This window comes from Hippopotamus amphibius, chromosome 8 (assembly GCF_030028045.1).
Source record: "Hippopotamus amphibius kiboko isolate mHipAmp2 chromosome 8, mHipAmp2.hap2, whole genome shotgun sequence".
Lineage (NCBI taxonomy): Eukaryota > Metazoa > Chordata > Mammalia > Artiodactyla > Hippopotamidae > Hippopotamus > Hippopotamus amphibius.
The window spans coordinates 130,677,592-130,691,188 of NC_080193.1; the positions used below are offsets into that span (position 1 = coordinate 130,677,592).

The following is a 13,597-nucleotide window of genomic DNA, read 5'->3' on the forward strand; positions in this document are numbered from 1 at the left end:
GTTTAACACAAAAGTTGTTTACTTAAATCAGTCTTTTTCTAACTCGGGATTCTTATTCCTTGTGCCACCACTATTACCTACGGAGCTTTAAAAATAAATACATGCCTGCCTTATCCCCTGCAGATGCTGATTCAGTGAACGCAGAGTGAGGTCCAACCTCTTGCATTTTTTTCCAAAATTTGTAGATGATTTTCAAAAGCAATCACTGGTGAGAATCACAGACCAAAGTTACCTGCCGTGGAATTCTTTTCTGAAGCACATCTACTCTGGGAAATACTGGTTAATGAAAACACCCAGAGCCGGTTGAAGGCCCAACGACAGCACACCATATTTTAGAGTCTTGAAAAACTACGAAAGTAAAAGAAATGTGTGCTTTAGCAACACAGTGCACAGGTGTCAAATAATTACCATTTTCCAAGGCTTCTGCATTGGGCACCTCACTTTTATCAGTTTGATGTTGAGAGGAAATAGCTGCAAACTCAATGTTTCCAATATTCAAAATCCCAGCCAAAATTCTGTACACTGAGTGTACCTCCTGAAAAGGACATCAAGAACCACGTTTGGTTATTGTCAGTCAAACCAATAAACCACTAGCGCTGTGATGCAAACTGCTAGTCGTCCATCAACATCCCTCCTCCCCCTTCTCCTGGGCACACAAACAAGTTTCCAAACCTCCCTTGCAGCTAGGCCATGTAATTAAATTCTTAACAAAGAAGCAAGCAGGATAATGTGGGGCATTTCTGGACGCGCCTTACAGAAGGGAGCAAGCCCCCGCCATGCTTTTTTCCCTGTTATTGCTGGATGGAACTCCCAGCAACCCAGCCTTAATCATACTGCTGATTAGGATGCCTGAGACCCATGACCTAAACCTCTTGCCTTGGAATGCTTACATTAGAGAGAACTGATCTTTTAGCCTTTCACCCTAACTAATATCAGCTCCCCAATTCAGGTATGGTTCTTTCTTCAAAACAAGAGTGGAAATGTTTCCTTAACTTCTTTTGGGGGTGGGAGGGTCTTGGGAACTTCCAATTTATAGCCAGTCCATCAGAAATATGAGAATGTGGGAGTTGCAACTGGTGTCTGAAGTGGCGGCAGTCTTGTGAGACAAAGCCCCTAACTTGTGCAATGTGAGGCTAACTCCATGTAGACAGCGTCAGAATTGAACTGAATTGTAGGAGAAATGGCTGGTGGGGGGAAGAAAACTCCACGCATTTGGTAAAAACAGAGGTGATGTGGGTAAAAATGGTTCAGATGCTCCAAGTCTTATTTTATATTGAAAGTGGAATATATAAGTATCATTAATGGTAAAAAAAAAAAATAGAGTACAATTATTTATTTAAGTATTTGCATTTCCTGTAGGTGAGAAATGAAATACATAGCAAATTTCTGCATATTATGCTTATAGATTTAGAAAAGTACTTCCACAAAAAAGCAGCAAACTATACATAGCACTATACATATGATTTAGGGCTATACATAGCAGCAAACTAATAGAAACTGTCATTAGACCACTGATAAAGCATTGTCCCCAAGTCGAGCCTCCCTGCAAACATTGCTCCGTAAAGCCAGAAAGCTGAACATGGACTGTAATAGTGACATCTGCTGGACACCTGATAATGCTACAAAGACAAATGAGGATTTTAAAATGGGCTTCCACTATAGAAAAATATTGTTTTTCAACCACCTAAATCAAAGGCAACATGTCATGTTTCTGACTTCAAGAATCCCTGTTTTAATCACACAACTTAAGAGCAGCTAAGGAGAACACCTACCAAATGGGTTTTCTGGGACTAGTGTGGATTTAACATGACAGCACCTCATTACCTTGATCAATACAGTGTGAGGCTTGCAGAATGCATCCAGCGATTCCCCACAGAAGCAGATCCCAGAGAGTAAAACAGAGACTCCACAGCAGTGAGTTCTATACCTGTTATTTCTATATACAGTTATCTCAAGAGCTTATCTAAAACTCTCAATATACTTAGGGGGAAAAAAGCATTTCCTCTGATAAAACACACACACACACACCCCATGTATAACTATACAAGCTATGAAACCTCCCAAAATAAGGCTTCCAGGCATTTCACCACTGGGATGATCATCCCCAAAGGAAATGACAGTCGAAGACTACACCCTTGAGCTCAGCATCTCACCCTATTGTGTCTTTGGCAATATTCTTTTCAGCACAATGCTCAGACATCCTCTTTCAAAGAGGAGAACTACCTATAAGCTTCAGCAAAAACTTTGGGGTTCAAGCACTATGCAAAAGAATGGAGTTAACAGCAGATTGGGTCTCCTTCCTTGATTCAGAGACAGGAACTCGAGAAAGGGTGCCCACTGCTCACCTCATTATGGAGGCATTTGTCTTACGGTACCCTCTGTGCTCCACTTCCAGGCTGTGCCACATGACTCTTTAGCCCCACCCTTGGGCTAATTAGTTCTTCCTTTCTGGCCTAGGAACCTATGTTCAGGTCAAAGCATTATGCATATAATGGTAGAGTTCAACCAGTAGTATGTCCATCTGTGGCATTATTCCTCTCTCCTCAATACTTAATCCAATGTCTCTTTGCTTCTCCCCACAGCCGGCCCAGAAAAGACTCTTCACCTCCCCCACCTTGCTCTTTTTCTCTCACCTCATCTCCAGCTACAGAGCCTTTCCTGGTATTCCTACTTCTACAGAATTTTGCTGTGCTGCTTTATCTTTTTATTTCTTACCAGTTTCCAACTTTCCACATGATAAAATGGGATCACCTCACTCTGGACAGGAAAAGTTATCAAGAAGACTAACTCCTCCTCCAATTAGGTTTCCCAATTCACTGTTGGTGAGCAGGAATCCAGTTTCACCACCAATTAGCAAAAGTGGGGAAGCGTTTCTCCACCAAAGCTACACGCAGGTGGCATGGTCTTGGCTTCTCTCTTTTTCTCAGAAGATACTTCTTTCACTGAGATAGGTTTTCTCTCCATAAAGTTGAGGCTAAGTGGAAAGTTGAGAAGAATCCTGGTTTTCTCGAGTTAGCCTGGAGATGACTTAAGGAAACTGCCCCTGGCCAGGTTCATGGGCATCTCATGGTAGTTGTGTCTCTGGTATCTCCCTAGGAATTTATTTGCCTTCTCAGTCTCTCTTTACCGTGCTTCTTTTTTAATGCCTTGAATTTTTCACCAGTTTTGCCCAAAGCACCACAGTAGGCCCAGCCTTCTCTCTTACAGGCTCTATTCCAATGCCTTTACTCAGTTCCCTTTCCAGAGGCTCACAACATTTGTAACTTAGAAGTCAGTGGTTAGGTTAAAAATTTTTTTTTGTATGTCAGTCATATATCAATAAAGTGTTTTTTTAAAAAAGTCAATGGTTAAGTCCTATTGTCTGCCATTAAGACATTGGAAATGCTCGATACCCCAACTAACGTTTTAATATATAACCCTCAGTCTATCCTCAGCAGTACTCTCCCAGTTCATAATCTGTTTTGAAGAAAGGGAAAAAAATTGCACTAATCTTAAAGCCTTCTGCCTAACCTCTTCATTGAGGGATCTACAGTAAATGTCCAATCTTGACTGTCACAGATAGCCTGCCAAAAAACTCTTCATGTAGTATTAAACATAAACATACCTAAAACTCAATCTAATATGTTATGACAATTCATATACCAGCAAGACAAGCATCACATTAAGCAAAAATAGTATGGTTTAATCCAAAAATAAGAGTAGAAAAGCACTGACTTTCATCATAGGGTTTTAGGTATAAACCCCTACCCCTCCCAAAAGGAACTTCATTGTTATTGGAAAACTCCTTCCACCACCAGCAAAGTTTCTTTACAGTAAACCTAGGGTCAAGGGTTCTTTCAGATACTTTTGGCTGGTGCCCCAGAATTTAAATTCATGCTCCTGAGTCCACACAGAGGTTCGTTACTTACAATTTTGCTCTAAGGGTTTGGGAAAAACTAAAGGGCTTCATACAGGCAATCAATGACATTATAAGAAAGGACAGGGACCATAATTTTTATTAAATTGACCAGCTTATTCAAGCTCTGTCTAGAAATGTCCCTCAGAAAAATTTGAGAGAATGTTCTGTTACATTAACTGTTTAGCATCTGCTGTGTGACTAGTCAACTGAATCTTTCTGAATTTAGTCAAACTACTCTGAGTTTACAAAACATAAAGCACACTGAGTCAAAATGGTTTGTCTCTAGAGATTTAGACAGAGACACAACCAAAGAATTTAGGACAGGAAAGACAAGATCCAGCCTCTTCCTTCCATTTCCAGGGCTGCTGACATAAATTGTGTTTCTTTCCACTTTGAATTAACATGGGACATGGTGAATATACACACATACACATATAATCACAGTCTGGTTATTCATTTAACAGTCCAGACCAGGCACAGATTAAAAATATTTACCACCTTTTATGTTTCTTTATTTTCATAGCTATCCATGCAGTCATTCATTCATCTCTACTAGACTTTTTTCCCACAGGGTTTAGGGATGGCTTACTTCAAGGACACATACTTGGCCTATTTAATTTCTTTTGTTTTTAATTTTGTTATCTTAAGACAGCATCTGTTTTACTTTTTTAAACTTTTTAATGGTATACATTTATTAACTTAAAAAAACATGAAAATTACATAAAAATGTATAGACCACAATGAAATATATATTCATATTTTTTAACTAGAAAATTTTATTTAATGTATAGCCTGAATGGTTTTCTATTTTTTAATATTCATCTACAATTTTATGTAGTTACAAATTATTCTATCATGTAGCTGTATCATTTTTTTTACAATAAACTGCATATTTTTACAGTGTAGAATTTGATATTTTCTTATTAGTGATGTATATATGGCAATCCCAATCTCCCAATTCATCCCAACCCTCCCCTCCCCCCGGCCTTCCCCATTTGGTGTCCATATGTTTGTTTTCTACATCTGCGTCTCTATTTCTGTCTTGTAAACAGGTTGATTTGTACCATTTTTCTATATTCCACATGTATGTGTTAATATACAATATTTGTTTTTCTCTTTCTGACTCACTTGACACTGTATGACAGTCTCTAGGTCTAGCCATGTCTCTACAAATGTCTCAATTTTGTTCCTTTTGTTTTATTAATATTTGCAGCATTTCTATCATTAGGACAGAGCTGATATTATACCCTTTCCTTTAGAGCTAACACCAATCTCTCCACAGTATTCTACAACCATAATTGTACTTATTGAAAGCAAAATATTATTAACCCTATGACTGACTTCTCTACTGTTCCTGTACCCTTTCAAGAAAGTATGTCCCTAAACACTTTAGCATGACCCAGGTGACTTTAAATGGCTCTAATGCCATCTCCACCAAGCTCTGACTCTTCTGGTGATGCATCTTTGATAATAAACAGTTCTATAAATTAATAGCCATAAAGGTCCTCTAACAATGCTGGAACCTGTTTAATTGCTCTCCTCTAAGGAGCCAGGGGAAATATATTTCTATTTGTATCTGACCTTTGGGATTTTCCACTGTCTGTCAGTTTAAAGTCTGTGGGAGGCTGATAGAGAAAATTAACAGCTGGCTAGAAAGAAGAAAGGTATTATTATGACTAAAATCAACCATGCTGGGGAGGAAAGGGCTGGCCAAACTCATTGGATTACAAAACCAATCCTTTATCCAGAGTGGCTGTCCCAGGGTAACTCGAGTGTCTTGTAATCTAATCCCGGAAGATTTACACCTTCTCACCTACCTCCTAATCATTCACCTCCTTTGTTGGAAAAGCAAAAGAACCTGTATATTTTACAAAATTGATGGCAAGAAGCCCAGAAACTATGACATAAATGTATAACAGGTAATATTTGAGCCTAGGATAATAAATATTTTCTGCCATCCCTGGCATATATTTGATAGAGACAGCCTGTATCTAGTATGATAAGGGTGGTACAGTACTTAGAGCTACAGCTAAGAATGTGCAACTGTGCACCGTGGAGAAGGAAGTGACTGCAAGAAAGTTGAAAAGGTTTAAAGTAATTTGTCCTGGGGCACAAGGAACTACTTGCATAAATACATTCCTGTGGCTTGGAGGTAACCTACATCTTCCTGTCCTCCTGTTGCACAAGTCACCCTAATGGCTGGAGCAACCTCAACTAGGAACGGATGACAGTGTCAACAACTCACAGGCACGTGGCACTTACGAGGGTGCTTCTACTTTAATGTTCACCTCGCCTCTGTTAAAATGAAGGTTCTGATTCCGCTGTTCTTGGTTGGACCTGAGAGTCTGCATTTCTAACAAGCTCTTGGGAAACGACAATGTTTCTCATCCTTGGGTCACACGTCTGAGTAGCAAGACCTTATAACATGACCAGCATGGTGTTTGAAAAGCAAGGGTCCTGCCCCAAGTTAGAACATTCACATCTTCACTCACATTCACCCAAGAACATTAACACTTGAGTTTCTTTCTCTCCTGACAATCACGTACCTTGTCAGTGAACCCTATAATCCTGAAGCAATGCTGAATTGCTTCAAACTGTCTTCTGTAAGACTCCTTGGAAGTTATGTCGTGCATCACCCTTCCAGTTTCATCAGCTATGTACCTACAGGGAGTATGACCAAACACAATGAGCAATGACTTGGCAAATGGCACCCCAAATACCAGGGCATCATTGGGCTTCTTCTTTGCAAGAGCATTTCCTTAACAGTCTAGTACTGTGATAAAATAATGGTTAACATGGCTAAGTAAAATGGCTGCAACTGAGTTTTTGAACTTTCTAGAAAATGCACAGGGAGATGTAGTTCCTGTCATCTCATGCAGACATTTCAGCTAAAGAGACTGAGTGTCCAGTTAGGAGAACAGCTCTATTTCCAAGTTTTGTTCATTGCTAACTGTATATTCATTAAAAACTAACAACTGAAACCCCTGACACTTACCTGGGAGGCTTTTCTTCAGGAAGTCTGAACTCAGAAAGTTTCTTTTGGTGATAAAGGCCAGCATAAATATAGTAAAATATGTGAAAATTTTTCTCTCCCCTGGAAAAAAAAGGGAAGGGACATTACTAATAACATATCCTGGGCTTCCCCACTCCAGTAATCTACACAGTTTCCTTTCTGTGCAAAATATTATTCTGTAGCAAATTTGCATTTACAGGCAATTAAACATGCTACATCCCAATTACAGAATAGCAATAGTGATAGGATTAGTATATAAATTGCCACAATGTCACACTATTAAACACACTTTTATTTACTATGTGCAGAAGGAGGTTTTAGAGAATGGAATGTTTATAGGTAACAGCTCAGGTTACATATATTTAGAGATCTTTCTGTTCCAAAACAAATGACTGTGCATCTGTGCCATGTCTCCTGTTTGTAGCACATGTTGCCTCAGAGATAGTGATGTCCAGCTTAGAGAGGTCAGCTAAACTCCCTACTTTGCTGAAGCCCAAGACATGAGGCAGCTTGCCAGCTGCACAGCAAGTTAGGGAGGGGAAATGGTCCCAGAATGGAGGTCTCTACTCTCTCAAACTTGTATTCTTTCAAATAGCATTCAAAATGGCCTGCATCAGTCACCTGGTCTCCTGCTATGCACCCTTTTTCAGGCTACCCTGGCCAGGGTTCTTTTGGATGGGTGCTGCTCTCAGTGTGGTCTGCAGTCTGCTGTCAGCTTATAAGAAGATGAAGAACTGGAAAGTCTATGTCTAGACATTTTACAGCAAGTGATTTGCTATGACTTCTAAGAGTATGATAATTCTTCTGATAATACATTTCAATTATATTGTATGAAAGCACTGGTTTACAAAATAGATTGTGAATTACTATTTTTTGAAAAAGCTAGTCTTTCAGCAAAGATAGTTTAAAAAGCCCTGTTCTACATTCCTTTCTCTCCTTTGGAGGAGATCAGTCTCCTCTGCTGATGACCCAGGATTTTCACAAATCCTCACCTTGGCCAACTTAGCTCTGCGGAAAATATTGTCTCCCTTCTACTTCTTGTCCCTATCTGTGACGTGCGCCCCACTCTTTTCTTCAGCATCTCCTGGATATCCTAGTCTTCCTCTGGTTATTTATCCGGTCCAAGCTCTTCTAATATATTCTTTTTTGTTTTTAAACAGACAACAAACTGCATATATTTAAAGTGTACAATTTGGTTTTTTTTCTTATTAGTAATGTATACATGGCAATCCCAATCTCCCAGTTCATTCCCCCCCAACCCTCCCCGCTTTTCCCACTTGGTGTCCATACGTTTGTTCTCTACATCTATGTCTCTATTTCTGCTTTGCAAACCAGTTGATTTGTACCATTTTTCTATATTCCACATATATGTGTTAATATACGATATTTGTTTTTCTCTTTCTGACTCACTTCACTCTGTGTGACAGTCTCTAGGTCCATCCATGTCTCTACAAATGTCCCAGTTTCATTCCTTTTTACAGCTGAGTAATATTCCATTGTATGTATGTACCACATCTTCTTTATCCATTCATCTGTTGATGGGCATTTAGGTTGCTTCCATGTCCTGGCTATTGTAAATAGTGCTGCAGTGAACATTGGAGTGCATGTGTCTTTTTGAATTATGGTGTTCTCTGGGTATATGTTCAGTGGTGGGATTGCTGGGTCATATGGTCACTCTATTTTAGTTTTTCAAGGAACCTCCATACTGTTCTCCATAGTGGCTGTATCAATTTACATTCCCACCAACAGTGCAAGAGTGTTCCCTTTTCTCCATACCCCCTCCAGCATTTACTGTTTGTAGATTTTCTGATGATGCCCATTCTAACTGGTGTGAGGTGATACCTCATTGTAGTTTTGATTTGCATTTCTCTAATAATTAGTGCTGTTGAGCAGCTTTCCATGTGCCTCTTGGCCAACCACATGTCTTCTTGGGAGAAATGCCTATTTAGGTCTTCTGCCCATTTTTTGATCTGGTTGTTTGTTTTTTTGATATTGAGCTGGATGAACTGTTTATATATTTTGGAGATTAATGCTTTGTCTGTTGGTTTATTTGCAAATATTTTCTCCCATCCTGAGGGTTGTCTTTTCATCTTGCTTATAGTTTCCTTTGCTGTGCAGAAGCTTTGAAGTTTCATCAGGTCCCACTTATTTATTTTTGTTTTTATTTCCATTACTCTAGGGGGTGGATCAAAAAAAATCTTGCTGTGATTTATGTCGAAGAGTGTTCTTCCTATGTTTTCCTCTAGGATTTTTATAGTGTCTGGCCTTACATTTAGGTCTTTAATCCATTTTCAGTTTATTTTTGTGTACGGTGTTAGGAAGTGTTCTAATTTCATTCTTTTACATGTAGCCGTCCAGTTTTCCCAGCACCACTTATTGAAGAGGCTGCCTTTTCTCCATTGTATATCTTTGCCTCTTTGTTGATATATTCTTATCTCTGCCCTGTGTTCTAGATGCCTCTACTTGCCATTTCTCATCCATTTGGGCACTCAACTAACAAGCTTACTGAGTGCCAAGCACGGCAGGCACTGCACCAGGTGCCAGGGATAAAGGACTCAGAGGATTCATGCCCTCTGGAGCTTCCTTCTAGTGATGACATCAGATGAATCACCAGGAAAACTGGTGATGAGGGCTTTGAAAGAAACAAGGGGCTGAGATGAACAACGTTGGGGGATGAGGGCCACTTGCATCAAGTCAAGGGAGGGACTCTGGAAGGAAATAACATGAAAATCAAACTTTGAAGCATGAGAGGGACTAGAAGGAGCTACAGAGAGGAGGGGAAAAGCTCTCCAAAGACAGGGAGCAGCGTATACACAAAGGCTCTTAGCACGATGCCCATGTAGGACAAAAGAATGCTGGTAGGAAGCGGGTGGGCAGCTGGGCAGGCCCATCTATGCAAGGCCTTATCAGGCCATAATGAGGATTTTGTTGATTATGCAATTAGAATTCTTTGAAGTATTTTAGACTGTAAGTGTGTAACTAAACTGGAAAATGTTAAGATGGATGCAAGGAGACCACTTAGGAGGACTCGGTGAGAGAGCGAGGGACTTGCACAGAGTAATGGCAGTGATGATGGAGAACAAGTGTAAGCTTAAAGCTATGTTTTGGAAAAACAACTAAAAGACTGTTTTACAGAATGAATGAGGGTGGTGAGGGAAAGGGACCTGGAGGCTGCCTCCCAGGTTTCTACCTTGAGTATCTGGTGATGGTGGCACCATTCACTGGAAGGCCTTTACAGAGCTTTATGAACCAGTGTGCCTTGCATGAATGTCACTTGTTCTTCAACCTCTGATAAAAGTGGAGGCACCAGCTGACCCATCGTGGTGTTATAGTCTTTTTTGCAGATACCTCTAGTGCTCAATTCTTCCAAGCTTTGCCTACCAATATCCATTCCCAGCATAAATTCAATTTGATTTTCATCTCTAATGTATCAGGATTGGCTAGGTTTGGCTGCAGTAACAAACATCCCAAGATCTTAGTGGTTCACCTCAACAAAGGCTTCCTTCTTGCTCAGAGTACATGTCCATCAAGGGCTAACGGGGCAGGCGGGGGGTGGGGGTAGGGGGTGGTTTGCTGATTAGAGTCACTCATGGGCCCAGGCTGGTGGAGCAGCCACTATCTTGCACTTTGCCAGCACTCTGGAGGGTCTTTCCATTAAACGCTCATTTGCCAGAACTGATCCTGTGACCACACCCAGCCACAGGGTACCAAGGAGGAGAATCCTACTATGTGCCAGAGGAGAGCAAAACCAGAAAGGTCAGACGAACAGGACTTGCACAGGTGCCATCTTCTCACCCAATGTCTTCAGTCTATTTTACCCACCAGTGTGATCATATTGACTAAATTAAATAATAAATTATGGTTTATTAGGTACCAATTATGTTTCAGACTCTATATTTGATAAATATCACACATCATTTCATTTAATTCCCATAACAGTCCTGAGAGGTTGGCTTTATTATGCCCTTTTTGCATATGAGGAAAGTAAGGTATAAGGATAGTTATATTAATAAGTGACAGCTGTGGCTGGAACCCTCCTCACATTTTCTTTATAAAAGAGCACTTTACATTTGAACACAGAAAACTATAATTTCCATTCTGTCAGAGGTAGGTCCCTAAACTTTAAAATCACCTTAATTTGGGAAGAAAGAAGCAGGGGATCTCATAAAAATTAATCAAGACACCGCACGGAAGCTAAAATGACTGATTCTAGCCTTTTGTGCATTTGTTTAATTTATATCAGTCCCTATTTTGTGGGGAAACTGCAGGTATTTGATAAAAGATGCTGGGGTTCTTAGCCTAAAATAAGCCCTGTGGGTTCCACTTGTACAATATCTCTCAGATTCATCAGCTCCCCTGCATCCCCATCTCCACTGCTACCACCTTAGTCCAAGCTAACATTCTCTTTCACTTGGATCTGAAAACAACCTCCTAGTAGTCTCAATGTCATAACAGTACTTCTTGCATCTCCACCAATTCATCTGCCCCAATGAAGACAGAGCCATCATTTCATCATCTCAAAATGCAAGTCAGGTTTTGAGACTCCCCTTCTTCAAAATGTTAAATGGCTTCCTATTACCTTTAGCATAAGGTTCAGAAGAAGAACTGCCTTTAGAATCAGGTTCCTCAGCCTGGTTCCAAAGCCCTGCATGATCTGGCCTCAGTCTCGTCTTTGCTCCTCTCTCCCTCCTCCCTACTCCTGTCCCCAATTCATCTCGTTGGCTGACTCCTAGTGATCCTCAGATAAAATGTCTCTTACACAGGGAGCCCTCTCTTTCTCAACTAGGTTATTGCCTTTTCTCCTGTTTTACCTTCATAGCACCTTACCTTGCTTCCTGGTACTTACCACACTTGTTCTACATTTAGGTTGTGGTTTTGGTTTTTCTGTTTCGTTTTGTCTGTTTTTTGCTTAATACCTGTCAATCCCCCACCTCCGCCTCCAGCTGCCAGCCCCTCTTCCATCCCCTATCCACGCCAAGCTCCATGAATACTGGGACCTTGTCTATTTCGTTCACTCTTGCCACCCCAGCAGAGAGCACCACGCTGGTGTACAGCAGGAATTTAATAGATAATTACTGATTAATGCACGAGTGGAGCCACACTCCTGAGGAAGTCTGGTGTCCTGCAGCAGTAATAATAGTGGCTAACTCTCTGGTCACATACATCAACCCACATAATTTTTAAAGTAGTTTTATATAAACAAACTCACTAATCCTCACAACAAACTCATAAGGTAGGCTCTAGCAGCATCTCCATTTCACAGATGAGGCACAGAGAGGTTAGGGGACACACCTAAGGTCACACAGTCAATGTCAGAGCCAATACTTGAACCAAGAGCAGTCCATGCTATTGATCACTATTACTATACTGCTCTTCTTAAAACAAAATATTTTTTTCCTCTCTCAATGTAGAGAAAAAATTAACATGTGGAATATTCACAGTGCTTTTTTTTTTTTATAGACAAGCTCAGTTTTAAGGGACCTAGTGATTTTTAAAAGTAACTGCATATTGTTAAATTCTACCTGGTATAACAAACTCAGGAGGAACTGGCATACCTATCCCAATGCCATACCACCCAGCCCTTTGTGCTCTGCTGGTAAACATCTTTTAGGTTAGAAATTACCACTTATCCTTTGCTTAAATAATTCCTTGCTCTTGGGGAGGCTGGGGGTGGGGATGGAGAGGCGGAGACGCTAAGAGCAAGGGTGAATGGAGCCATGAAAATTCCCAAAGCCTTCTGGTCTATATTGCAGCACAAAACCAGAGCGAGAAAATAGTGCACCTACGCTGCCTGTTTTATAACTCTGGACTTTTCAAGGAGATATTCAGAGATTCTTGCCCCCATCACAGCTCCGGTTGGTGTAAACATCATTTCCAGATATTTTCCGAAACGGCTGGAATTGTCATTGATGGCAGTGCGTGCATTTCCAAAGGCTTCCACCAGGGAGTTGACTTGCAGAATTTTCTCTCTCAAGGTCTGATTATTTGCCTGTGCCAAACAGAGAACAGTCAGGAGAAGGCTCCAAAAACATTACTCCAGTAGAGCTGCCATGCACCCCTCCTGGCTCACAAAATTCACATTTATCCTTTTAGAAGAAACTCCATTTGTGGAAATTAGCTTCAACCACCAGCACTGTTTTCTCAGATGAGCATCTCCCCAGGTACATAAGCACCAGATGAGGCTAGATTAGGTCACCAGTTTTTATGACCAGCCACACTTCTCTTAAAATCCTTGACAGATAAAATGCCTAAAGGGTTTAGAAAGAATTTTAAATAGAGAGATCCCATCACTTTTCTCAGTTACTTATTATAATATTCAATAAATCTCATCTATAAAAAACACTTCATAAATTTGTTATTAGTCTCATAATACACTAATTCTGAGTATAAGTAACTGCCAGGGTATTTGCAAAGCTATACCTTCAATGTCCATTTCACCAAGCGGAAAATTTCCGTTTCCCTCAACTTTTGTTCAAAGATTTCTATTTTCCAATCCTTTAATCACCTGAGTGGCTCTCCCTGCTCCTGCTCCTAATGTTTAACCACTTTTACTACTTAATGGCTAGATGTTTGCATTACACTGAGAACATGAAAAATTAATTGCCAATAATCTAGTAAATTCGTGCTGGCATTATCTTCCTCACTACATGAAGGGAGGAGGACATGCTGACATCTTCAGAGGCCTA

General features: G+C 40.4%; 1 protein-coding gene across 1 annotated transcript in view; it reads right to left on the reverse strand.

Annotated features, from left to right (window-relative positions):
- The window catches only part of MYO3B (myosin IIIB), a 471,877-nt gene that overhangs the window by 194,402 nt on the left and 263,878 nt on the right, over positions 1-13,597 (reverse strand). Inside the window, exons 16-19 of the mRNA XM_057747118.1 lie at positions 12,698-12,900; positions 6,894-6,992; positions 6,445-6,559; positions 409-535 (exon numbers count right to left, since the gene is read on the reverse strand). Coding sequence (XP_057603101.1) covers positions 409-535; positions 6,445-6,559; positions 6,894-6,992; positions 12,698-12,900 — 544 coding nt within the window. The remainder of the gene's footprint in view (positions 1-408; positions 536-6,444; positions 6,560-6,893; positions 6,993-12,697; positions 12,901-13,597) is intronic.